The 24,858-nt window shown below is 39.4% G+C and overlaps 1 protein-coding gene across 13 annotated transcripts in view; it reads left to right on the forward strand.

The window, feature by feature from the left end:
* Positions 1 to 2,679: 2,679 nt before the first annotated feature.
* ZNF510 (zinc finger protein 510) overlaps positions 2,680 to 24,858 on the forward strand; it is a 42,408-nt gene continuing 20,229 nt past the window's right edge. For 2 of the 13 annotated variants that reach the window (XR_007413654.1, XM_049115589.1), the window contains exon 1: positions 9,013 to 9,192. Coding sequence is in view for 4 of the 13 variants with exons in the window: in XM_049115589.1 (XP_048971546.1) it covers positions 9,092 to 9,192 (101 nt within the window). In the remaining 9 variants the exon portion in view is untranslated. Of the gene's footprint in view, positions 2,924 to 4,695; positions 4,764 to 6,183; positions 6,243 to 7,114; positions 7,189 to 9,006; positions 9,193 to 24,858 lie in introns of those variants that run through there. The other 11 variants (XM_025423059.3, XM_049115602.1, XM_025423056.3 and 8 more) reach the window with 11 other exon arrangements.

Below are 24,858 nucleotides of genomic sequence, written 5' to 3' on the forward strand. Positions count from 1 at the left end.
AAAGCATTTAACAAAATACAGCATCCATTCCTGATCAAAACTCTTGAGAGTGTAGGGATAGAGGGAACATTCCTCAGCATCTTAAAAGCCATCTACGAAAAGCCCACAGCAAATATCATTCTCTTTTTTTAAAGATTTATTTATTATTCATGATAGAAACACACACACACACAGAGGCAGAAACACAGAAGGAGGGAAAACCAGGCTCCATGCCAGGAGCCCGACGCGGGACTCGATCCTGGGACTTCAGGATCGTGCCCTGGGCCAAAGGCAGGCGCCAAACCACTGAGCCACCCAGGGATCCCGCAAATATCATTCTCAATGGAGAAACACTGGGAGGCTTTCCCCTAAGATCAGGAACAAGACAGGGATGTCCACTCTCACCAATATTACTCAACATAGTACTAGAAGTCCTAGGCTCACCAGTCAGACAACAAAAAGAAATCAAAGGCATTCAAATTGGCAAAGAAGAAGTCAAACTCTCCCTCTTCGCCTATGACATGATACTGTACATAGAAAACCCAGAAGACTCCACCCCAAGATTGCTAGAACTCATACAGCAATTCGGCAGTGTGGCAGGATACAAAACCAATGCCCAGAAGTCAGTGGCATTTCTATACACTAACAATGAGACTGAAGAGAGAGAAATTAAGGAGTCAATGCCATTGACAATTGCACCAAAAATCATAAGATTTTTGGAATAAACCTAACCAAAGGAAAGGTTAGGAATAAACCTAACCAAAGAGGTCAAAGATCTATACCCTAAAAACTACAGAACACTTCTGAAAGAAATTGAGGAAGACACAAAGAGATGGAAAAATATTCCATGCTCATGGATTGGAAGAATTAATATTGTGAACATGTCTATGCTACCCAGGGCAATTTACACGTTTAATGCAATACCTATCAAAATACCATGGACTTTCTTCAGAGACTTGGAGCAAATGATCTTGATATTTGTGTGGAATCAGAAAAGACCCTGAATAGCCAGAGGAATATTAAAAAAGAAAACCAATGCGTGGCCATCACGATGCCTGATTTCAAGTTGTACTACAAAGCTGTGGTCATCAAGGCAGTGTGGTACTGGCACAAAAACAGACACATAGATCAATGGAACAGAACAGAGAACCCAGAAATGGGCCCTCAAGTCTATGGTCAACTAATTTTCAACAAAGCAGGAAAGATTACCACTGGAAAAACAACAGTCTCTTCAATCAATGGTGCTAGGAAAATTGGACATCCACATGCAGAAGAATGAAACTAGACCATTCTCTTACACCAGACACAAAGATACTCAAAATGGATGAACGATCTAAATGCGGGACAAGAAGCTATCAAAATCCTAGAGAACACAGGCAACACCCTTTTGAACTTGGCCACAAGTATGAAGATACATGTATGAAGGCAAGGGAAACAAAAGCAAAGATGAATTATTGGGAGTTAATCAAGATAAAAAGCTTGTGCACAGCAAACAAACAAAAACAGTCAACAAAACTCAAAGACAACCTACAGAATGGGAGAAGATATTTGCAAATGACCTATCAGATAAAGGGCTAGTATCCAAGATCTATGAAGAACTTATTAAACTCAACAGCCAAGAAACAAACAATCCAATCATGAAATGGGCTAAAGTCATGAACAGAAATTTCACAGAGGAAGACATACATACAGCCAAGAAGCACATGAGAAAATGCTCTGCATCACTTCCTATCAGGGAAATACAAATCAAAACCACAATGAGATACCACCTCACACTAGTGAGAATGGGGAAAATTAACAAGACAGGAAACAAATGTTGGAGAATATGTGAGAAAGGTGAACACTCTTGCACTCTTGATGGGTTTGTGAACTGGTGCAACCACTCTGGAAAACAGTGTTGAGGGCCTCCAAGAGTTAAAAATAAAGCTACTCTGTGACTCAGCAAGTACACTACTGGGGATTTATCCCAAACATGTAGATGTAGTGAAACAGCAGGACACCTGCTCCCCAATATTCACAGCAGCAATGTCCAAAATAGCCAAACTGTGGAAGGACCCTCAATGTACTTCAGTAGATGAATGGATAAAGATGGGGTCTATATATACCATGGAATACTCCTCAGCCATCAGAAAGGACGAGCACCCACCCTTTGCTTTGAGGGGATGGAACTGGAGGGTATTATGCTGAGTCAAGTAAGTCAATCAGAGAAGGACAATCATTATAGGGTCTCACATACGGGGAATATAAGGAATAGTGAAAGGGATTACAGGGGAAAGGAAAGGAACTGAGTGGGAAAAATTAGAGAGGGAGACAAACGATGAGAGACTCCTAACTCTGGGAAATGAACAAAGGGTAGTGGAAGGGGAGGTGGGTGGGGTGATGGGGTTACTGGGTAATGGGCATTGAGGAGGGCGCTTGATGGGATGAGCACTGGGTGTTATACTATATGTCGGTAAATCAAACTTCAATAAAAAATTTTTTTAAAAATTAACCTTCCCTGCATAATCCCAATGTTATCAGAATTAACAAAAATAACAATAACTTCCCTTAATATTTCTAATATCAGATCTATACACAAATTTCCCCAGTTGTTCCCAACTGTCTTCTGGTTTTCTCCAACCAGGATCTGATCCATGAACACATCCTATATTTGACATTTTGTCAAAGTCTAAGCCATAACCTCTGGGGCTTTGGTAGGACCAGGGCGCAAGATATTCATACCCGGTGCTAACCCTCTGCCTACTGGCCCCAAGCCCACCCAACACACCGGAAATCCGCAAGGAGCCACGGTGTCTCCCTGGGAAATGTAGTCCTGAAGGTCCTGGCTCAGCGCGCGGCATTGTGGGAACGGATATCCCGGATTTCTCCCTGCGCGTGAGAAGTTCTCCTCACTTCCCGGCTTCCGCCCTCTCTGGCCCTGCGGGCGCGGCCTCATTACTTTCAGGTGAGAGGGGAGCCGGTGCCTGGTCCTCCGCGCGCCTGGTGGGGTGGGCTTGTTCCCAGAGGAAGGGACCCGGACGACTAGGGGCATCCCAGCTGACCGCAAGGCGGGAGCACCCCGCCTGTACCCGAGCCAGATACGAGCGTCGCCCTGGCGGAGGCGGTTGCGGGGCGGGCGGGGGGGCCCTCCCCGCGGGCTCTCCCCGCGGGCTCTGGGGCCTGGATGGGGCGAGTGCTGTGAGACGACGTTCCCCGTCGCCCGAGCACGGGCGCTGACTGCGCGGGCAGGGGAAGATGCCTTGCTGGCGGCGGTGCGCAGTGTGCCTTTAGGATACTGGATGTTGGCCGTGAACCTAGCTAGCATGAAGCACGGACTTGAGCCTCAAAGCCAGAAAGACCGAGTGAATTCCGCCTTTGTCACTCAGGTATAAGTCAGGTTCTCCTCTGAAAATAAAGATATTAGTAAAAACTGCTTCCTGGCGTTGTTTGGAAAGAGAGAAGTCATCATCTATGAAGCATGTTGTCAGTGTGAGTTACTAAACAGTAATAAGTTCAAGGTATAAGCCGACTGGTAGTGTTGTCTCCCATCATATTTAGAAGACACTTTGCTCTTTTTTTATTTAATATTTAACTTAACCTTCACAGCCACTCTTTATAGGTATAACCACAGAATTTTTCTAAATTTTATTTTATTTAAATTCAATTAGTTAACACAGTGTATTATTAGTTTCAGAGGCAGAGTTCAGTGATTCATTAGTTGCATGTCAACCCAGTGCTCATTACATTACATACCCTCCTTAATGCCTGTCACCCAGTTACCCCCTCCCCCAGCAACCCTTTTGTTTCCTATAGTTAGAGTCTCTTATGGTTTGTTTCCCTCTCTGATTTCCTCTTATTTTTCCTCCCTTCCACTATGATCCTGTTTTGTTTCTTAAATTCCACATATGACTGAAATCATATAATTGTCTTTCTCTGATTGAGTTATCTCTCTTAGCATAATACCCTCTAGTTCCAGCCACATCATCGCAAATGGCAAGATTTCATCCTTTCTGATAGCTAAGTAATACTCCGTTGTGTATATATATACACTTCCTCTTTATCCGCTTATTGTCGATGGACATCTGGGCTCATTCCATAGTTTTAACCATATAATTATAAAAAGACAAAATGGACTGAGAAGAGGGAAATTATAGACTGAAGGTCAAAAAGATAAGGAAGCCAGGATATAAATACAGATATGCTTTACTCCCAAATTTAGCTATTCCTAATATCCTGCCTACCAGAAACCCAGTACTGCAGCCTTCACAGCACTAGTAAAGTGACTTGTCCCCATATTCCCAGGACTATGACTATAAAGTCAACATTAACTAAATGTCACTCTGTGACAGGTATATATATTCCGGGGTTTCTGTCATGTCTCCAGAGCTGGATAAGACAGCCTCCTGGCACCTCCTGTACTGTTCAGGCTGTCTCTGTCTTGAAGGCTCAGTCTGATACTGTACTGCAATGCTGTCCAATAGATAAAGTGAGCCATATATATAATTTTAAATGTAGCCACATTAAAAACTAAAACATGAAGTTAGTTTTAAGAGCGTACTCTTTATCTCAATATATACAAAACATTATTCAACATGTGGCACTAGCCACATTTCAAATGCTCAACAATGGGATGTGGCAAATGGCTACAATAATGGGTAAGGAGTTCTAATGAATTTGAAGACAATCAAGTTTAAAGCCCTACCAGTGGGTCCAAACCAGGATGATTTTGCTCTCTAGAGGACTTTTGGAAATGGCTGGAGATGATTTGGGCTGTCACAACAGAGGAGAAGTGCTAAGAGCATCTGGTGAGTAGAAACCAGAAATTCTGGTAGACCTTATACAGCCCCCACATGACAAAGAATTAAACAGCCCAAAATGTCAGCATTGCTGAAGTTGAGAAACTCCTCTCAATTAAAGTTTCATTTAAAAGGAATTTGTTTCCTAGGCCTAAGTCTCCATGCCTCTGGAACAAAGTAGCTCTTGTGTAGCAGGGAGGAGAGGAGCCCTGGGGACAAGAGTTGTCCTGGAGGAAGAGCTCATCTGGCAGGAACCACCCTCACCAGAACTTCAGAACAGATGCAGAAGAACCCAGAAAGGAGTTGTTCCTAATTTGCTCCACAGAAGCAGTTCTTAAATTACCTTGTCCAGAAAGAGCCAGACTTGATGATGTCACCACATCCAAAAGCCATTACAGACTGTGTGACAGTGGAAACTGGACCAGGTTGCAGAAAGTAGTGAGCTGGGGTTGAAAGAGATGGGTGACTATCAGGCCATATGGGAGAAGCCACAGCCAGGGCTGAGGAAATTTAGTCCAGTCCTTCTTAAACAGCCCCCCATTTTCTTCATTTTCCCTCTTGCCAGATTCTGAGCCACTTTCACATTGTGTCTGTCACAAGTGGCATCTAAATATAGGCTGAGGCTTCCTTTATCTTGAACACATAGAATTATAAAATGACAGTATCAGAGGGGATTTCTATCTCTGACTTGAAATTTAAAAAACAAAAAAAAGTGGAGCCTGAGATGTATATCCCCAGTCACTCAGGACAGAGCTAGGAGCAAAGCAAAGTGTGGTTCATTTTGTCACACATAAGTCACTAGAAGTGCCTTATCAAAAATCTTACCAAAAGGACAAAATGATTTTAAATTTTTTTAAAATTTTTATTTATTTATGATAGTCACACACACAGAGAGAGAGAGGCAGAGACATAGGCAGAGGGAGAAGCAGGCTCCATACACTGGGAGCCCGACGTGGGACTCGATCCCGGGTCTCCAGGATCGCACCCTGGGCCAAAGGCAGGCGTTAAACCGCTGCGCCACCCAGGGATCCCGACAAAATGATTTTAAAATATTTTGGCACTAAGCATCTTTTTTCCCCCAGAGTTTTCTGTTGATTTTATAACTCAAGGTATAAATAATAATAGGATATTAATATTACCCTCTTTTAATTTTCTGTTAATTAGAGGGGGACATAAAATTAATAGGAAAATAATTTACAGTGACCCAGTGAAAAACAGCAAGGTTACATCCATAGGATCACATCAGACTGTATTACATATTCAGGGAGTGCTGTCTCTATGTGGTGCTTCTTGCCCCTTCTCAAATGTCAACAGAACATTATTCCATAGGGAGGCCCTTTCCCCAGCTGATGTGATGAGATTTTTAGGCAACTGAATCTGGAAGCTCACCAGACCTCTTATAATTCCATTCCTCTTTCCTTATCCCCAGCTTATCCTTCACAGTTCTCTGTACTCCCCCAACAACAGCAGAAAATGAACACATCTCAGGTGAGTTAATTTATATATACCTATTTTTTATTTTTATTTTTTTTATTTATTCATGATAGTCACACAGAGAGGGAGAGAGGCAGAGACACAGGCAGAGGGAGAAGCAGGCTCCATGCACCGGGAGCCCGATGTGGGATTCGATCCCGGGTCTCCAGGATTGCGCCCTGGGCCAAAGGCAGGCGCCAAACCGCTGCGCCACCCAGGGATCCCCTATATATACCTATTTTATAATGAATTTAAAGGTAGTTAACACAGAAAAGTAGCAATAGAAATGGATCCAAACTATTCAGGGAAGGTACAAAAAAGCAGATGAGTAGTTCAGCAGAGTTGGCCTATAGATAGATGCTGCTCTCTGAAGTTACACATTGTCCCCAGTGCAGGTGCAGATCTCTTCCTGACCTTTCAGATAGCCATGGAAGAGAGTCGGACAGTATTTGTTTCAAGATTTGCATCGATAAGAATCTTAAATCAGACCTTCCTCATGATCCTAAAGTCAGGCACAGTGTCTTTGTTGGTCTTCAGATAGAGGATAGTCCAGATCTTTCCAATAACAACCCAGAAATAATTGTAGAATATTGTTTCCACTTTTTCCTCAGTGGAAGTAAGGGGCACGTTGCCAAAGCAGGGTTTTTGTTAATACAGCTGTCAATGTAAATAAATTAGAAGTAGACCTTTTTCTGATCATCCTGCTAGATCCAGAGGTAATACTGAAACTAATTGGAGGTCAGCACGAATAAGTCATATGTTCATGTCCTAAAAATAGCTCTTTTTAAATATTTCTCTCAAGTCCCTGACTCAAACAAGTTGTTTAGCAGAGATCTTAAAAGTTCTGTTCTCTAGCAAATGCTATCACATGGCCATTCACGTTTCAGTCTCTTCACGTTTCAGTCTCTTCTCCTCTGCCTGTGACCTGCACAAATCCGTGACCTAACTACAGTCAAATCCAGTGAGTCTCACCTTGTGCTTACCTCACAGACCTGTCTGCAGTGCCTGACTCTACCCCTACTCTGTCCTTCTGGAAGGTCTCCCATGTTAGTGTCTGTGACAGCCTCTGCTACTGTCCTGCCTCTTGTTTCTTTCATGGAATCATCTTTTTTTTTTTTTTTTTTTGCCCTTTCATGTGTCTCATCACAATTTCCGTGCCTTCTCACTATTTTTCAAACTGGTCTTCTTGACTCATTTCATCCCCACTCTGGTTTCAACAATGATGTATTTCCTAGTTCTCACAGATAGAACTCTGTGGCCCACTGTGACCAATAGCATTTTTTTTATTGTTAATTTTATTTATTTTTTGAGAGAGAGCATGAATAGGGAGAGGGACAATCAGAGAGGGAGAGAGAATCCAAGCAGACTCCCGGCTGAGTGTGGAGCCCTACGTGGGCCTTGATCTCACAACCTGAGCCAAAATCAAGAGTTGGATGCTTAGCCAACTGAGCCACCCACGTGCCCCACCAATAGCACTTTTTATGATGATGGAAATGGTCTATATTTGCATTGTCCCAAATGATGGCCACTAGCCATATATACCTGTTAGATACTTGAAATGCAGCTAGTGTGACTAAGGAACCAAATTTTTAATTTAAGTTTTAAATAGTCTCACATGGCTAGGGATTGCCCTATTGAACATAGGTGACTCAACATCTCTGTGCAAGTATCTAAAAGGCATCTCCAGCTCAACTGATTCAAAGTAAAAGTTAATATTTACAGTCCTTCCCAAACTAATTCCCCTCATCTTTCCTTATTCGTTGGGAAATAGAATATCCCTGGTCAACCAGACACCCAAGCCATGGAAGTGCAGTACATCCCTGGCTTCTCTTGTTCTCACTGTCTCAACTCCTGCCATGATCTGGTGTGTAATTGTGTCTTGCTACTTTTCCTATTTGTCAAAGATAACACCAATTTTACATTGTCAAACCTAATGTATTTTATTTTATTTTATTTATTTATTTTTTTTAATTTATGATAGTCACACAGAGATAGATAGAGAGAGACAGAGACACAGGCAGAGGGAGAAGCAGGCTCCATGCACCGGGAGCCCGATGTGGGATTAGATCCCAGGTCTCCAGGATCGCGCCCTGGGCCAAAGGCAGGCGACAAACCGCTGCGCCACCCAGGGATCCCCCAAACCTAATGTATTTTAAATGCATTCCTCTACTTTATTCCTCAAACTGCTGTCTCATGGTCTCACACCTGAACTGTTGGAATAGCTTCTTTACTAACCTGCCTGCTTCTTTCTTTACCTACTCAAGCACATCTTCCACATGGGTAGTTCATCTAAATGCTAGTGAGGTAATGTCTCATCTCTATTTAAATCACCTCACTGGCTCCTCACCCCACACAATAAAATTCCCAGTTTCTCAGAATAACGTTTAGGCTTTAGAGGCCTTACCAGCTCCTAGTTCTGTTTTTTACATTATTGGTGCTCTGACTTTTTTGACAGCCTTTTACTGAGCAGCCAAGATGTTCCAAGGAAGTGATATGTGCTATAGTTAAAGCTTAAACTATACAGATGTTTTTCTTTCCAAACAGTGTTCACAATCTAGTAGGGGGTGCAATATTTAAAATTTTACTATGTGACTTTATTGTACAGCAAAGCCTCATTTGGTTTTTTAAACATATCCTCCTATTCCTAACTGCTTCATATCATCTTCTCATTGTCTTCTCTGGATTGACTTTAGAACCACATCCTCATTCTGTTCACCTGATGCTATGGATTGAGTCGTGTCCCCCCACAAATCCATATGTTGAATCCCTAACCTCCAGCGTGGCTGTATGTAGAAATAGAGCTTTTAGAAGGGAATGAAGATTAAGTGATGTCATAAAGGTAGGATACTAATCCAATAGGATTAATGGTCTTACAAGAAAAGGAAGAGGTCTTTCTCTGTCTCTCTCTCTCTCAATACATAGGCACCAGGCAAAGGCCATGTGAGGACACAGCAAGAAGCCATCTGTAAGTCTGGAAAAGAATGTCACCAGAACCCATGCATCCTAATACTCTTATCTTGGACTTCTGGCCTCCAGAACTGTGAGGAAAGAAATGTCTACCAAATAAGCCAGTCACTGGTATTTCATTATGATAGCCTGTGCAACTAAGATCCCTGGCTCTTTACTTTCTCTTTGTTTTCATTTTATTTTTAATTATGGTAAAGTCCAGATAACATAAAATTTATCATCTTAGCCATTTTTTAAGCTGTACAGTTCAGTAATGTTAAGTACATTCATATTGCTGTGCACCCAAACTCTAGAACTCTTCATCTTGCAGAACTGGAGCTGTATACCTGTGAAACAACAGCTCTCATTCCTCCCACCATTCACCTCTGGCAAACATCATTCTGCTTTCTATTTCCCTACTCATATATGTGGAATCATAGAGTATTTGTCTTTTTGTGACTGGCTTACTTCACTTAAAATCCTCAAAGTTCATGCATGTTATAGCATGTATCAGAATTTCCTTCTTTTTTAAGGCTGAGTAATACAGCATTGTGTGTATATACTACATTTTATTTATCTCTTCATCAGGTGATAGACACTTAGGTTACTTCCACATTTTGGTTATTGCAAATAATGCTGCTATGAACACAAGTGTACAGATACTTCTTTGAAACACTGTCAGTCTAATGGATATATATACCTAGAAGTGGCATTGCTATATCATGTGGTAATTCTCTGTTTAATTTTTTTTAATAATAAATTTACTTTTTATGGGGTTCAATTTCCTAACATACAGAATAACACCCAGTGCTCATCCCGTCAAGTGCCCCCCTCAGTACCCGTCACCCATTCACCCCCACCTCCGGAACTCCTCCCCTTCCACCACCCCTAGTTCATTTCCTAGAGTTAGGAGTCTTTATGTTCTGTCTCCCTTTCTGATATTTCCTACCCATTTCTTCTCCCTTCCCTTCTATTCCCTTTCACTATTATTTATATTCCCCAAATGAATGAGAACATATAATGTTTGTCCTTCTCCGATTGCCTCATTTCACTCAGCATAATACCCTCCAGTTCCATCCACATTGAAGCCAATGGTGGGTATTTGTCATTTCTAATGGCTGAGTAATATTCCATTGTATACATAGACCACATCTTCTTTATCCATTCATCTTTCTATGGACACTGAGGCTCCTTCCACAGTTTGGCTATTGTGGACATTGCTGCTAGAAACATCGGGGTGCAGGTGTCCCGGCGTTACATCGCATCTGTATCTTTGGGCCCAACAGTACAATTGCTGGGTTGTAGGGAAGATCTACTTTTAACTCTTTGAGGAACCTCCACACAGTTTTCCAGAGTGGCTGCACCAGTTCACATTCCCAACAACAGTGTAAGAGGGTTCCCTTTTCTCCGCATCCTCTCCAACATTTGTTGTTTCCTGCCTTGTCAATTTGCCCCATTCTCACTGGTGTGAGGTGGTATCTCATTGTGGTTTTGATTTGTATTTCCCTGATGGCAAGTGATGCAGAGCATTTTCTCATATGCATGTTGGCCATGTCTATGTCTTCCTCTGTGAGATTTCTGTTCATGTCTTTTGCCCATTTCATGATTGAATTGTTTGTTTCTTTGCTGTTGAGTTTCATAAGTTCTTTATAGATCTTGGAAACTAGCCCTTTATCTGATATGTCATTTGCAAATATCTTCTCCCATTCTGTAGGTTGTCTTTGAGTTTTGTTGACTGTATCCTTTGCTGTGCAAAAGCTTCTTATCTTGAGGAAGTCCCAATAGTTCATTTTTGCTTTTGTTTCTTTTGCCTTCGTGGATGTATCTTGCAAGAAGTTACAGTGGCCGAGTTCAAAAACGGTGTTGCCTGTGTTCTCCTCTAGGATTTTGATAGAATCTTGTCTCACATTTAGATCTTTCATCCATTTTGAGTTTATCTTTGTGTATGTTGCAAGAGAGTGGTCTAGTTTCATTCTTCTGCAAGTGAATGTCCAATTTTCCCAGCACCATTTATTGAAGAGACTATCTTTCTTCCAGTGGATAGTCTTTCCTCCTTTGTCGAATATTAGTAGACAATGAAGTTGAGGGTCCGCTTCTGGATTCTCTATTCTGTTCCATTGATCTATGTGTCTGTTTTTGTGCCAGTACCACACTGTCTTGATGACCACAGCTTTGTAGCACAACCTGAAATCTGGCATTGTGATGCCCCCAGCTATGGTTTTCTTTTTTAATATTCCCCTGGCTATTCGGGGTCTTTTCTGATTCCACACAAATCTTAAAATAATTTGTTCTAACTCTCTGAAGAAAGTCCATGGTATTATGATAAGGATTGCATTAAACCTGTAAATTGCCCTGGGTAACATTAACATTTTCACAATATTAATTCTTCCAATCCATGAGCATGGAATATTTTTCCATCTCTTTGTGTATTCCTCAATTTCTTTCAGAAGTGTTCTATAGTTTTTAGGGTATAGATCCTTTACCTCTTTGGTTAGGTTTATTCCTAGGTATCTTATGCTTTTGGGTGCAATTGTAAATGGGATCGACTCCTTAATTTCTCTTTCTTCAGTCTCATTGTTAGTGTATAGAAATGCCACTGACTTCTGGGCATTGATTTTGAATCCTGCCATGCTGGCAAATTGCTGTATGAGTTCTAGCAATCTTGGGGTGGAGTCTTCTGGGTTTTCTATGTAGAGTATTATGTCATTGGCAAAGAGGGAGAGTTTGACTTCTTCTTTGCCAATTTGAATGCCTTTAATATCTTTTTGTTGTCTGATTGCTGAGGCTAGGACTTCCAGTACTATGTTGAATAGCAGTGGTGAGAGTGGACATCCCTGTCTTGTTCCTGATCTTAGGGGAAAGGCTCCCAGTGCTTCCCCATTGAGAATTATATTTGCTGTGGTCTTTTAGTAGATGGCTTTTAAGATGTTGAGGAATGTTCCCTCTATTCCTATACTCTGAGGAGTTTTGATCAGGAATGGATGCTGTATTTTGTCAAATGCTTTCTCTGCATATATGAGAGGATCATATGGTTCTTGGTTTTTCTCTTGCTGATATGATGAATCACATTGATTGTTTTATGAGTGTTTGAACCAGCCTTCTGTCCCGGGAATAAATCCCACTTGGTCATGGTGAATAATCTTCTAATGTACTGTTGTATACTATTGGGTAGTATCTTGTTGAGAAATTTTGCATCCATGTTCATCAGGGATATTGGTCTATAATTCTTCTCTTTGGTGGGATCTTTGTCTGGTTTTGGAATTAAGGTGATGCTGGCCTCATAGAACGAGTTTGGAAGTACTCCATCTCTTTCTATCTTTCCAAACAGCTTTAGTAGAATAGGTATGGTTTCTTCTTTAAACGTTTGATAGAATTCCCCCAGGGAAGCCATCTGGCCCTGGACTTTTGTGTCTTGGGAGGTTTTTGATGACGGCTTCAATTTCCTCCCTGGTTATTGGCCTGTTCAGGTTTTCTATTTCTTCCTGTTCCAGTTTTGGTAGTTTGTGGCTTTCCAGAAATGCATCCATTTCTTCTAGATTGCCCAATTTATTGGCGTATAGCTGCTCATAATATGTTTTTAGAATCGTTTGTATTTCCTTGGTGTTGGTAGTGATGTCTCCTTTCTCATTCATGATTTTATTAATTTGAGTCTTCTCTCTCTTCTTTTTAATAAGGCTGGCTAATGGTTTATTTATCTTATTAATTCTTTCAAAGAGCCAACTCCTGGTTTTGTTGATCTGTTCCACAGTTCTTCTGGTCTCGATTTTGTTGAGTTCTGCTCGAATCTTTATTAACTCTCTTCTTCTGCTGGGTGTAGGATCTATTTGCTGTTTTTTCTCTAGCTCCTTCAGGTGTAAGGTTAGCTTTTGTATTTGAGTTCTTTCCAGTTTTTGGATGGATGCTTGTATTGAGATGTATTTCCCCCTCAGGACTGCTTTTGCTGTATCCCAAAGATTTTAAACGGTTGTATCTTCATTCTCATTAGTTTCCATGAATCGTTTTAATTCTTCCTTAATTTCCTGGTTGACCCTTTCATTTTTTAGAAGGATGTTTCTTAACCTCCACGTGTTTGAAGTCCTTCCAAACTTCTTGTTGTGATTTAGTTCTAATTATAAGGCATTATGGTCTGAGAATATGCAGGGGACGATCCCAATCTTTTGGTATCGGTTCAGACCCGATTTGTGACCCAGTATGTGGTCTATTCTGGAGAAAGTTCCATGTGCACTTGAGAAGAATGTGTATTCAGTTGAGTTTGGATGTAAAGTTCTGTAGATATCTGTGAAATCCAGTTGGTCCAGTGTATCATTTAAAGCTCTCGTTTCTTCGGAGATGTTGTGCTTAGAAGAGCTATCGAGTGTAGAAAGAGCTAGATTGAAGTCACCAAGTATAAGTGTATTATTATCTAAGGATGTCTTAACTTTGGTTATTAATTGATATATTTGGCAGCTCCCACATTCGGGGCATATATATTGAGGATTGTTAGGTCCTCTTGTTGGATAGATCCTTTAAGTATGATATAGTGTCCCTCTTCAACTCTCACTACAGTCTTCGGGGTAAATTTTAGTTTATCTGATATAAGGATGGCTACCCCTGCTTTCTTTTGAGGACCATTTGAATGGTAAATGGTTTTCCAAACTTTTATTTTCAGGCTGTAGGTGTCCTTCTAAGATGAGTCTCTTGTAGATAGCAAATAGATGGGTCCTGCTTTTTTATCCAGTTTGGCACCCTGCGCCTTTTGATGGGGTCATTAAGCCCATTCACGTTCAGAGGTACTATTGAAAGATATGAGTTTAGTTTCATCATGATATCTATTCAGTCCTTGTTTTTGTGGATTGTTCCATTGGACTTCTTAAAGGGGAATTTTAAGAGTCCCCCTTAAAATTTCTTGCAGAGTTAGTTTGGAGGTCACATATTCTTTCAGTTCCTGCCTGTCTTGGAAGCTCTTTATCTCTCCTTCCATTCTGAATTAGAGTTTTGCTGGATAAAGTATTCTTGGTTGCATGTTTTTCTCATTTAGGACCCTGAATATATCCTGCCAGCCCTTTCTGGCCTGCCAGGTCTCTGTGGAGAGGTATGCTGTTATACTAATACTCCTCCCCATAAAAGTCAGGGATTTCTTGTCTCTTGCCTCTTTAAGGATCTTCTCTTTATCTTTGGAATTTGCAAGCTTAACTATTAAATGTCGAGGTGTTGAATGGTTTTTATTGATTTTAGGGGTGGATCTCTCTATTTCCTGGATCTGAATGCTTGTTTCCCTTCCCAGATAGGAAAGTTTTCAGCTATGATTTGTTCAAATACATATTCTGGACCTCTGTCCCTTTCGGCGCCCTCGGGAACCCCAATTAAACGTAGGTTTTTCTTCCTCAGGCTGTCACTTATTTCCCTTATCCTAATCTCATGGTCTTTTAATTGTTTGTCTCTTTTTTCCTTAGTTTCCCTCTTTGCCATCAATTTGTCTTCTTTGTCACTCACTGGTTCTTCCACCTCATTAACCCTCGTCGTTAGGACTTCTAGTTTGGATTGCATCTCATTCAATTGATTTTTAATTTCTGCCTGATTGGATCTAAATTCTGCAGTCATGAAGTCTCTTGCGTCCTTTATGCTTTTTTTCTAGAGCCACCAGAAGCTTTATAATAGTGCTTCTGAATTGGCTTTCTGACATTGAATTGTAATCCAAATATTGTAACTCTGTGGGAGAGAGGACTGTTTCTGATTCTTTCTTTTGAGGTGAGGTTTTCCTCATTTTGCTCAGTGCAGAGTGGCCAAAAACGAGTTGTATTGGGAAAAGGAGAAAAAGAGGAGACAAAGAAGGAAAGAAAAGAGGAAAAGAAAAAAGAAAAAAGGAAGAAAAAAAAGGAAAAAAGAGAAGAAAAAGAGAAAGAAAAAGAAAGGGAAAAAAAGGATGGGGGAAGCAATCAGAAATCAAAAAGAAAAAAAACCCCAAAAAACACTCGGGAGTATCTTCTATTTCTGTATACTTTAAGTCCCTTGACTTCCTCTGGAACTTTTCTGGCTAGCTGGTCTTCTGGGGGAGGGTCCTGTTGTGCTGATTTTCAAGTGTTAGCACTTGGGGGAGCTGCACTGCCCCTTGCCTGCCCTGCCTGGTGCAGGGCTCAGTGGGGGTTGTTTACCCTGTGAGGCCCCAGGAGGAACAACCACAGTGGTGGTGGCCAGCTCTGGAGCCCTGGATTCAGCTCCTGCAGTAACTACAGAGCTCACCGTCTGCAGGGGCCTGGAAGCTCCGGGGGCAGGGCTGCTGATCTGCTCAGCTTGGGGCAAGAGCGTCCTGGCTGTCCTGGGCCTTCCTGGCCTCTGCCTGTCCCGGGGGAGGTCGGATCCTGGGCTGTGTCCCCAGTGCCCTGTGCTCCCGGCCAGGCAGCCCCTTCTCCGGAGCCGCCACTGAGCCCCTCCGAGCTGCTCCCGGGTCAAGCCGTGTGCGCTGCAGCCCTTTAGGGAGCTCGGCGCACTCTCCCCGGGGCGCAAGTGACTGTTAGTGTCCCAGGCAGCCTGAGGGCATCCCTGCCCTCCTGGGGTCTTGCTCTAACTCCCTGGGAGTCCCTTTCTGTCCGTGAAGATTGGTGAAGCTCCTGCTTCTCCGGGATGGGGCTTTCCTGTCCTGGGGACACTCGCCGGGGCCTTAGCCTGGCTCCTCTCGGGGCCCCTCCTCCTTGGATGCCTTTTGTTTCTTTATTTCTTCCACCCCCCCCCCCCCATCTTCCTACCTTGATAGAAGCGTGAACTCTTCTCACTGTATCATTCCAGCTGTTCTCTCTTTAAATCTCAGGCCGAATTCGTAGATTTTCAGGATGATTTGAAAGTTATCTCGGTAACTTGGTGGGGACAGATGACTTGGGGACCCTACTCTTCTGCCATCTTTGCACATGGCCTCTGTTTAGTTTTTTGAGGAGCCACCATTCTATTCCACAGGAGCTACACCATTTTAAATTCCCACCAGCATTGCACAGGGATTCTGGTTGCTCCACATCCTCGCCAACACTTGATGTTTACTGATAATGACCATTCTAATGGATGTGAGGTCTGGCTCTTTACTTTTGATCTATCCCAAGTCAGCTTGGGTTCCCAAGTCCAGGAAACAGTGTTCTTTTTTCCCCCTTGTCTCCTTCTAGGCTAGTTTCCCCTTTACTGAATCTGCACAGCCCCAACTTTATCTCATAACATTGGCAAAAGTCACCTGATAGTGTATTTGTCCAGTTAGACCATTATCTTCCAAGTTTGGGAACTACCATGGGTTCATTTTCATAGGCTCCATTCTAAACCCTGAGTTTCTCTAGTTGAGATTGCTCATTAAACTGTTTTGAATAAAAGATTATTCCCTCTCTGTAGGGAATGGGCCACTGAACAAATTGGGTTTCTATTCTTCTCGGAAAAATACCTCATTTCTTACAAGATGGACAGATCCCAAGCAGTTACTATATTTTGTTCTAGAAATCTGTGCATACCTATTCTGTGCATGACAAAAAGACCTATTCTTTTGAATGAAGGACTCTCCAAAAGAAAGTTTTCCTGACTGTCCCTGTCTTTTGCATTCTCCAAAATGTCAATTAGCCTCTTCATCTTTAAAACCAGATCATCTCCAGACTGCTTGCATGCTTTTAAAGAAGTACTGAACTTCTTGTGGGCAAGCACAATCCCCTTGTAGGAGATGATACATAGGAGGTAATAGGAATAATGTGAACATTTCTTCCTCCTAAATAGAAAACAAGTTATAATTAAAGGAACTAGTTGATTAATTGAGCATTTGAATTGAATCAGCATCAGAATTTATAATTGTCAAAAAAAAAAAAAAAAAAGAATTTATAATTGTCAAAGATTGATGTGGTAGGCTTAGTTGATCAAAGGCAGATAGTTGGAAAGGATCGTCAGTCCTAAAGAACAGGTGGGATTTTAATTGGCGTAGAGAAGAGGGAGGTTATTGCATTTTGAGGGAACAATGTGAAGGCCTAAACAGCATCCAAGGTCCAGTGAGAATCTTATGCTCTGGAATTCCTCTTAGGGAATAATAAGAGATAGAGATCGAGATAAAAGTTGGGACCAGACTAGGTCTATTAGTTTGCTAGGGCTGCCATAATAAAGTATCTCAGACTGTGTGATTAATACAACAGATTTACTTTCTCAGTCTGAAGGCTGAAAGTCCAAAATCAGGGAATGGGCAGGGTTGGTTCCTTCTAAGGGATGTGAGAGAAGACTCTTATGGAGGGCTTTTCCCTGTGTCTTCACACAATTTCCCCTCCATACACATCTGCGTCCTGATTTCTTCTTAAAAGGTCACTAATGAAATTGGGTTAGGGCCCACCCTAACAACCTCAATATATGCATTTTGCATCAGACAAAAAGCATATAACACTAGAAGTCCTTGGATACCATCCTTTCATCTGAGTTCTAACAGAACATGGGAAAGAAATTCATACAATAAATGCAGTTTTGTTTATAATGTTTTTATTTGTTTTTAATCTGTTTTAATTTGTTTTTAATCTGGAAGTACAAGCAGAATGTGAACAATGTGAAAGGGATAAGAGTCAAGATGACTTAAGTTTTTCTTGACACAGGGGCAGAATGATGATGATCCCTGTTCCAGAAGTGAATGAGAGCAGAGATCATGCACAGTTTAGTATATTTCTAAGTTGTGTGTGTCTGCATGTGTGCGCACATGGGCATGCACGTGCAGTTGTTAATTGGCCTTCTTTTTGCTAATTTTAAAAGCTTTTTAGGGCAGCCCCAGTGGCTCAGCGGTTTAGCGCCACCTTCGGCCCGGGGTGAGATCCTGGAGACCCAGGATTGGGTCCCATGTCGGGCTCCCTACATGGAGCCTGCTTCTCCCTCTGCCTGTGCCTCTCTCTCAGTCTCTCATGCATAAATAAATAAAATCTTTAAAAAAAAAAAAAAGCTTTTTAATTACTAATGAATTAATCCTTTTTCTGACATGTGTGACATATATTTCCCTGTTTCATCATTTGTCTCAACATAGTTTGCTAGACCAGGTTCTTTTATTTTTACCAGTGACGTCTTGGGAAATTTTTGACTTATGGAAAGATACAAAGGGATAATGTAATAGACATGTTCCTACTTTCCCAAAATATTAACTAAAATTTTGTTAATTTTTCTCCATGCACTCTTTATTTTTTTTCCTTTTATTTATCTCTTTAACTGAGGTACAATTTTAAAACTAGTGAAGTGCATGTTTATGTATGAACTGGGTGGATTTTTACATCTGTATTCATATGTACAGATGTAATTTACTGCTCAGATTAAGATGAAGAACATTTTCATACCCCTGAAGTTTCCAGATGATAACTACTGCTCTGCTCTGCAAAGACAACTACTATTCTAACATCATATGTCAGGAAAAAAAGAATAACTTCATTTTTAACCATGGAATCATATATAATCTGTACTCTTTTTCAGAGATAGGGGAGGCCTGAGTTGCTTCTCTGTACATAACACTGTTGAGATCATCAGTCTTGCTGTGTTTCACTACTTCCTTTTTATTGCTGGGCAGTATTTCATTATATGACTGTATGATGATTTATTTGCTTATTCTTTTGTTGGTGAGTTTTTCACTTGTATTTTTTCATTTGAGGACTATTATGAATAAAGCCACTGTGAACTTTCTTTTCTGTCTCTTGGTATATCTTCATTTCTTTTGGTTCTACCTAGAAATAGAATGGCTGATTCATAGAATGAACATATGTTCAGCTTTAACATATACAACAATTAGCTTTCTAAAGTGCTTGAACCAATTAATACTACCAGTGTTCTGGCTATACCAAATTCTCACCAACACTTGCTACAATCAGTGTTTTTTATTTTAGTCATCCTGAGGCTATATCATGGTCTCTCATTGAAATTAATAGTTTGCTTCTCTGTAATAAATACTAATTGCAAGTACCATATTTGTGTTTTGGCTGTATAGATATTCTTTTATGTAAAATACTTGTTCAGATCTTTATCTTAATTAGATTATTTGCTTTTATATTGATCAGAGTTTTTTCTGTATTATCAATACAAGTCATTTGCTAGATGTGTATGTTGCAACTTTTTTGGATTCTGTGGCTTGACTTTTTGGGGTTTTTTGGTAATGTCTTTTGATAAACCAAGTTCTTAAATTTAATAAAGATCAGTATCAGGTTTTCTTTAATGATAGCTCTTTTTGCATCTGTTTGAAAGCTTTTTCCCTTCTCCAAGATCACACAAATATTCTCCTATGTTCTTAGCAGATGCTTGATTATTTGAGCTTGATCCACCTGCAGTTGTTTTTGTGTATGGTATAAGGTAGTGTCAAGATTCATATTTCCATGTGGATATCCAGTTGTACTAGCACCGTTTGTAGAAAAGACCATCCTCTGTCACTGAATTACAGCAAGGCCTTTGTTGTCAATTAAGTGACTATTTATATATATATATATATATATATATATATAATGTCTATATCTAGACTATGTATTCTACTTCTTTGATCCAATTATTTATCTTTTTCCTGGTACTTCACTGCCATAATTACTATTGCATTGCATTAAGTCATAAAGTATAGTAGTCGAAGGCCTTAAAATTTTACTTCTTCAAAAACTTTAGTGGCTAATTTAAGTCCTTTGTATTTTCATAGAAATTTCATCAGTTTCCATAAAAACTCTGGCTAGGTAATTTTTCAAAGTAGAGGTGAAGTCTCTTGACATTTTTCATTAGATTTATTCCTATGTATTTGATCTAATTTGTTTTAGTCTTTTTTTTTTTTTTTTAAGATTTATTTAGAGTGAGCGTGCAAGTGTGGGGAGGGGCATAGAGAGAATCATAAGCCAACTATACACTGAGCACGGAGCCTGATGCAAGGCTCAATTTCATGACCCTGAGATCATGACCTGACCCTAAATAAAGATAAGAGTCAGATGCTCAACCAACAGAGCCACCCAGGCCCCCCATTTTGATACTATTATAAATACTGTTTTTTATTTTTATTTATTTTTTAAAATATTTTTATTTATCCATGACAGACACACACACACAGAGAGAGAGGCAGAGACACAGGCAGAGGGACAAGCAGGCTCCGCGCAGGGAGCACTATGTGGGACCTGATCCCGGGTCTCCAGGATCACACCCCGGACCGAAGGTGGCGCTAAACCACTGGGCCACTGGGGCTGCCCAAATACTGTTTTTTAAATTCATTTTCTAATTGTTGGTTTATTAAAATATAATGGATTTTTAATATTCTTATATCAAGCTATTTGTTAAATTCTCTTATTCTGGTAACTTATTTGTAGATCCTTTTGGATTTTAAGTATGTGCAATCATATCTTTTGCAAATAAAGACATTTTTACTAGTTCCTTTCCAATCTTTATATCTTTAATTTCTTTTTAGCCTTATTCTTGTCTTTCCACTGCAAGGTTGAATACAAGTGATGATAATAGAAATCCTTTTCTTATACTTCAACCCGAGGGAGGAGCTCAATATTTCACCATTGAGTCAGGATTTAACTATAGGATTTTATTATACACCATTTGTTAGAATAAAGAAGTTCTGGGACACCTGGGTGGTGGCTCAGCAGTTGGGCATCTGCCTTCAGCTCAGGGCCTGATCCGGGGGTCCCAGGATCGAGTCCCACATCGGGCTCCCTGCAGAGAGCCTGCTTCTCCTTCTGCCTGTGTCTCTGCCTCTCTGTGTCTCTCATGAATAAATAAATAAAATCTTTTTTTTAAAAAAGTTCTGTTTTTGGTTTCCTGGGAGTTTTTAATCATACATAGATATTAAACTTTGTGGAATGCTTTTTCTACATCTAGTGAGATCATATCATTTTCTTCCTTTATTCTTTGTTAACTAGGTGAACAATGTTTAACTAATCTTGGATTCCTGAGATAATTCCCATATGGTCATAAAATACTGTCCTTTAATATGTTTCTAAATTCAATTTTTTTATATTTCAGTTTGTATTTTTGAATGTGCATTAGTGGAGAGATAATTGGCCCAAACTTTTCCTTTCATGTAATGTCTTGGTTGAGTTTTGGCATCAATATTATGCTCTCATAAAATGAGTTGGGAAGCAGGTCCTCATTTTCTTTTCTCTGGAAGAGTTTAAGATTGCTGTTATTCTTCCTTAGATGTTTGGGAAAATATGCCAATAAAGCAACCTGGCCTTGAGGTTTCTTTGTAGTTGGTTTTTAATTATAAATTCAATTTCTTTAATAAGCATAAGAAAATCTGAATAATCTTATTTTTGTGTTTTTTTTTTAGCTTTATGGAGGTATAATTCATGTATCATACAATTCATATGTTTAAAGTATACAGTTCAGTGGATTTTTAGTTTATTAGCTGTTGTACAGTCATCATCACAATCAATTTTAGAATATTTTTATCACCTAAGAAAACAAACAAAACCAAAAAAAGCTGCACCATTAGCTATCACCCCTCCATCCCAACATTCCCCACTCCAGCCAAAAGTAACCACTAATTTTGTCACTATAGATTTGCCTAGTATGCACATTTCAAATAAGTTAAATTGTATATAATATTTGGACTGTGTGACTTTCTTTCACTTAACATAATTTTTTTAAGGTTTCATTGTAAGGATATACTACATTTTATTTATCCATTCATCAACTAATGGACATTTGGGTTGTTTCTGTCTTTTGGCTGTTGTGAATAGTACTGCTATTAACATTCAAGACTTGTGTACATGTATACAAGATATGTTTTTCCTTTCCAGTTTTGATTTTTTTTCTTCCCTATATGCTCGGGCTAGAACTTCCAGTGTAATAAATGGAATTGGTTACAGTAGGCATACTTGTCTTATTTTTTATCTTTGGAAGAAAGCATCCTGTCTTTTAGCATTATGCATGATGCTAGCTCTGAGTTTATCATAACTGCTTTTTTTTTTTTTCCAGTAAATTCTACCCCCAATGTCCACAATGAACTCACAGCCCTGAGACCAAGAGTCACATGCTCTACTGAGTGAGCCAGCCCGGTTCCCCATAAATGCTTTTTTCATTGTGTTGAGGAAGTTCTCTTTTATTCCTAGTTTGTTGAGTGTTTTTCTTTTTTTTTATCATGAAAGGGTATTAGATTTTGTTAAATGCTTTTTCTGTAATCAACTGAGATGATCATGTGGTGTATTTCTTCATTCTATTACTGTATTATGTTACATAGATTGATTTTCATTCAGTGAGCCACCTTCATATTCCTGGGATAAATCCTACTTAGTCATGGTGTATAATCATTTTACTGCTATTCTATCTGCTTGTATTTTATTGAGGAATTTTGCATCTTATTCATAAAGGATATTGATCCTTAATGCCCTCTTATGATTTGTCTGGCTTTAGTTCAAAGTAACTCATAGAATAAGCTAAGAAGATTCCCTCTTCTATTTTTTGGAAGAGTTAGAGAAGGATTTATGTTAATTCTTCTTAGACATTTGGTAGAATTCATCAGTGAAGCCATCTGGTACTAAGCTTTTCTTTATTGGGAGGTTTTTAATTACTAATTCGGTCTCCTATGGATCTGTTCATATTTTCCATTTCTTTTTGAGTCAGCTTAAGTACTTTGTATGTTTCCAAGAATTTGTCCTTTTCCTCTAGGCTATCTCATTTGTTGGTATACAATTGTTTATAGTACTTTCTGATAGTCCTTTTTGTTTCTGAAAAGTTGGTAGTAACATCCCCCACTTTCATTTCTTATTTTAGCAAATTTGAGTGTTGTTAAAAGTTCATCAATTCATTTGATTTTTTCAAAGAACCAGCTTTGTTCTGTTGATTCTATTGTTACTCTGTTCTTTTTGTTTGTTTGCCCTAATCTTTATTATTTCTTTCTGCTGGTTTGTTTAGTTCACACTTATTTTTTCCAGTTGCTTAAGGTGTACAATTAGGTTATTGATTTGAGATCTATTTATTTATTTAAAAATTTGCCTATTTATTCATGAGAGACAGAGAGAGAGGCAGAGACACGGCAAAGGGAGAAGCAGGCTTCCTGCGAGGAGCCTGATGTGAGACTCAATCCCAAAACCCCGGGATCACACCCTGAGCCAAAGGCAGACACTTAACCACAAGCCACCCAGGTGCCTCTAATTTAAGATCTTTTAAAATATAGGTGTTACAGCTATAAATTTCCCCAATAAGTACTGTATTAGCTGTATCCCATGACTTTTGATGTATGTTGTGTTTTCATTTTCATTTGTCTCAAAGTATTTTGTAATTCCCTTGTTAGTATTCTTCAATCTTTTGGGGGTTTCTTTAGAATGTGCTGTTTCATTTCACATATTTTTGAACTTTCCAATTTTCCTTCGCATTGATTCCTTGTTTTATTTTATTTTCATCATAGGAGATATATAATTTTAACCTTTAATATGTATTAAGACTTGTTTTGTGACCTAATGTGTAATCTATATTGGAGAGTGTTCATGTGTACTTGAGAAGAATGTGTATGCCACAGGTGTTGGCCTGGGTAGTCTTGTAGATATTTACCTTTGTATCTTGTCTTGGTCTAGTTGATACAGTATTAAGTGTGCTTTTCCCATATTAGTTTTCTATTTAGTAGTTCTATCCATTATGAAAGTGGGGCATTAAAATTTACAGCTGTTATTGTTGAAGTGTTTGTCTTTTTAATTATTAGTTTTTGCTTCATGTGTTTGTATTTTAGGTATGTTTATAATTATATTGTCTTCATGTATTGATGCTTTTTCCATTATAAAATGTCCTTATTCTCTCCTATTTTTGCCTTAAGGTCTATTTTGTCTGTTCCTAATATAGGCAGTCCAGGGTTCTGTTGGTTACTGCTTACATAGTATATCTTTCACCAGTCTTAATTTCAAGCTATTGTGTCTTTAAATGTAAAGTGTCTCTAACAGACAGTATATAATTGGATAATGGTCTTTTTTTTTTTTTTAAATCTATTCTGCCAGTCTCCACTTTTTAATTTAAGTATTTAGCCACTAACATTTAATGTGATTACCAATAAGTAGCATGTATGTCTTCCATTTAGACATTTCTTTTCAGTATATGACAAGTCCTTTTTGTTTTTATATTTCAGCATTTTTTGCTTTTTTATTGAACTAATATTTCCTAGTGTACCATTTTATTATTTTCCTAGTGTACCATTTTAATTACCTTGTGACTTTACTACATTTTTTCCATTAGTTGTTATCTTAATGCTAACATCTTAACCATGACAGTCTTATTCAGATGAATACCAACTTATAATTTCAAGAATATTCTAAGTCTTTTTTTTTAAGTCTTTTTTTTTTTTTTTTTTAATTTATGATAGTCACACACAGAGAGAGAGAGGCAGAGACATAGGCAGAGGGAGAAGCAGGCTCCATGCACCGGGAGCCCGACGTGGGATTCGATCCTGGGTCTCCAGGATCGCGCCCTGGGCCAAAGGCAGGCACTAAACCGCTGCACCACCCAGGGATCCCTAATTTCAAGAATATTCTAAAACCTTCCTCCTCTATAGTTCCATCCCCTTCTTCTTTGTGCTGTTATTATCTAAATTACATTTTTATGCATTGTGTGAGATTTTTAATTACTGTTTTATGCAGTTTTCTTGAAATCATATAGGAGAAAAATAAATACCAAAAAAATATGCTTATAGAGCCCTTTATATTTTCAGCTGTGTAGTAACTTTTACCTACATAGTTTTCTTTATTCATATTGATTTGAGCTATTATCTAATGCATTCTCATTACAA

This window comes from Canis lupus, chromosome 1 (genome assembly GCF_003254725.2).
Source record: "Canis lupus dingo isolate Sandy chromosome 1, ASM325472v2, whole genome shotgun sequence".
NCBI classification, from domain to species: domain Eukaryota; kingdom Metazoa; phylum Chordata; class Mammalia; order Carnivora; family Canidae; genus Canis; species Canis lupus.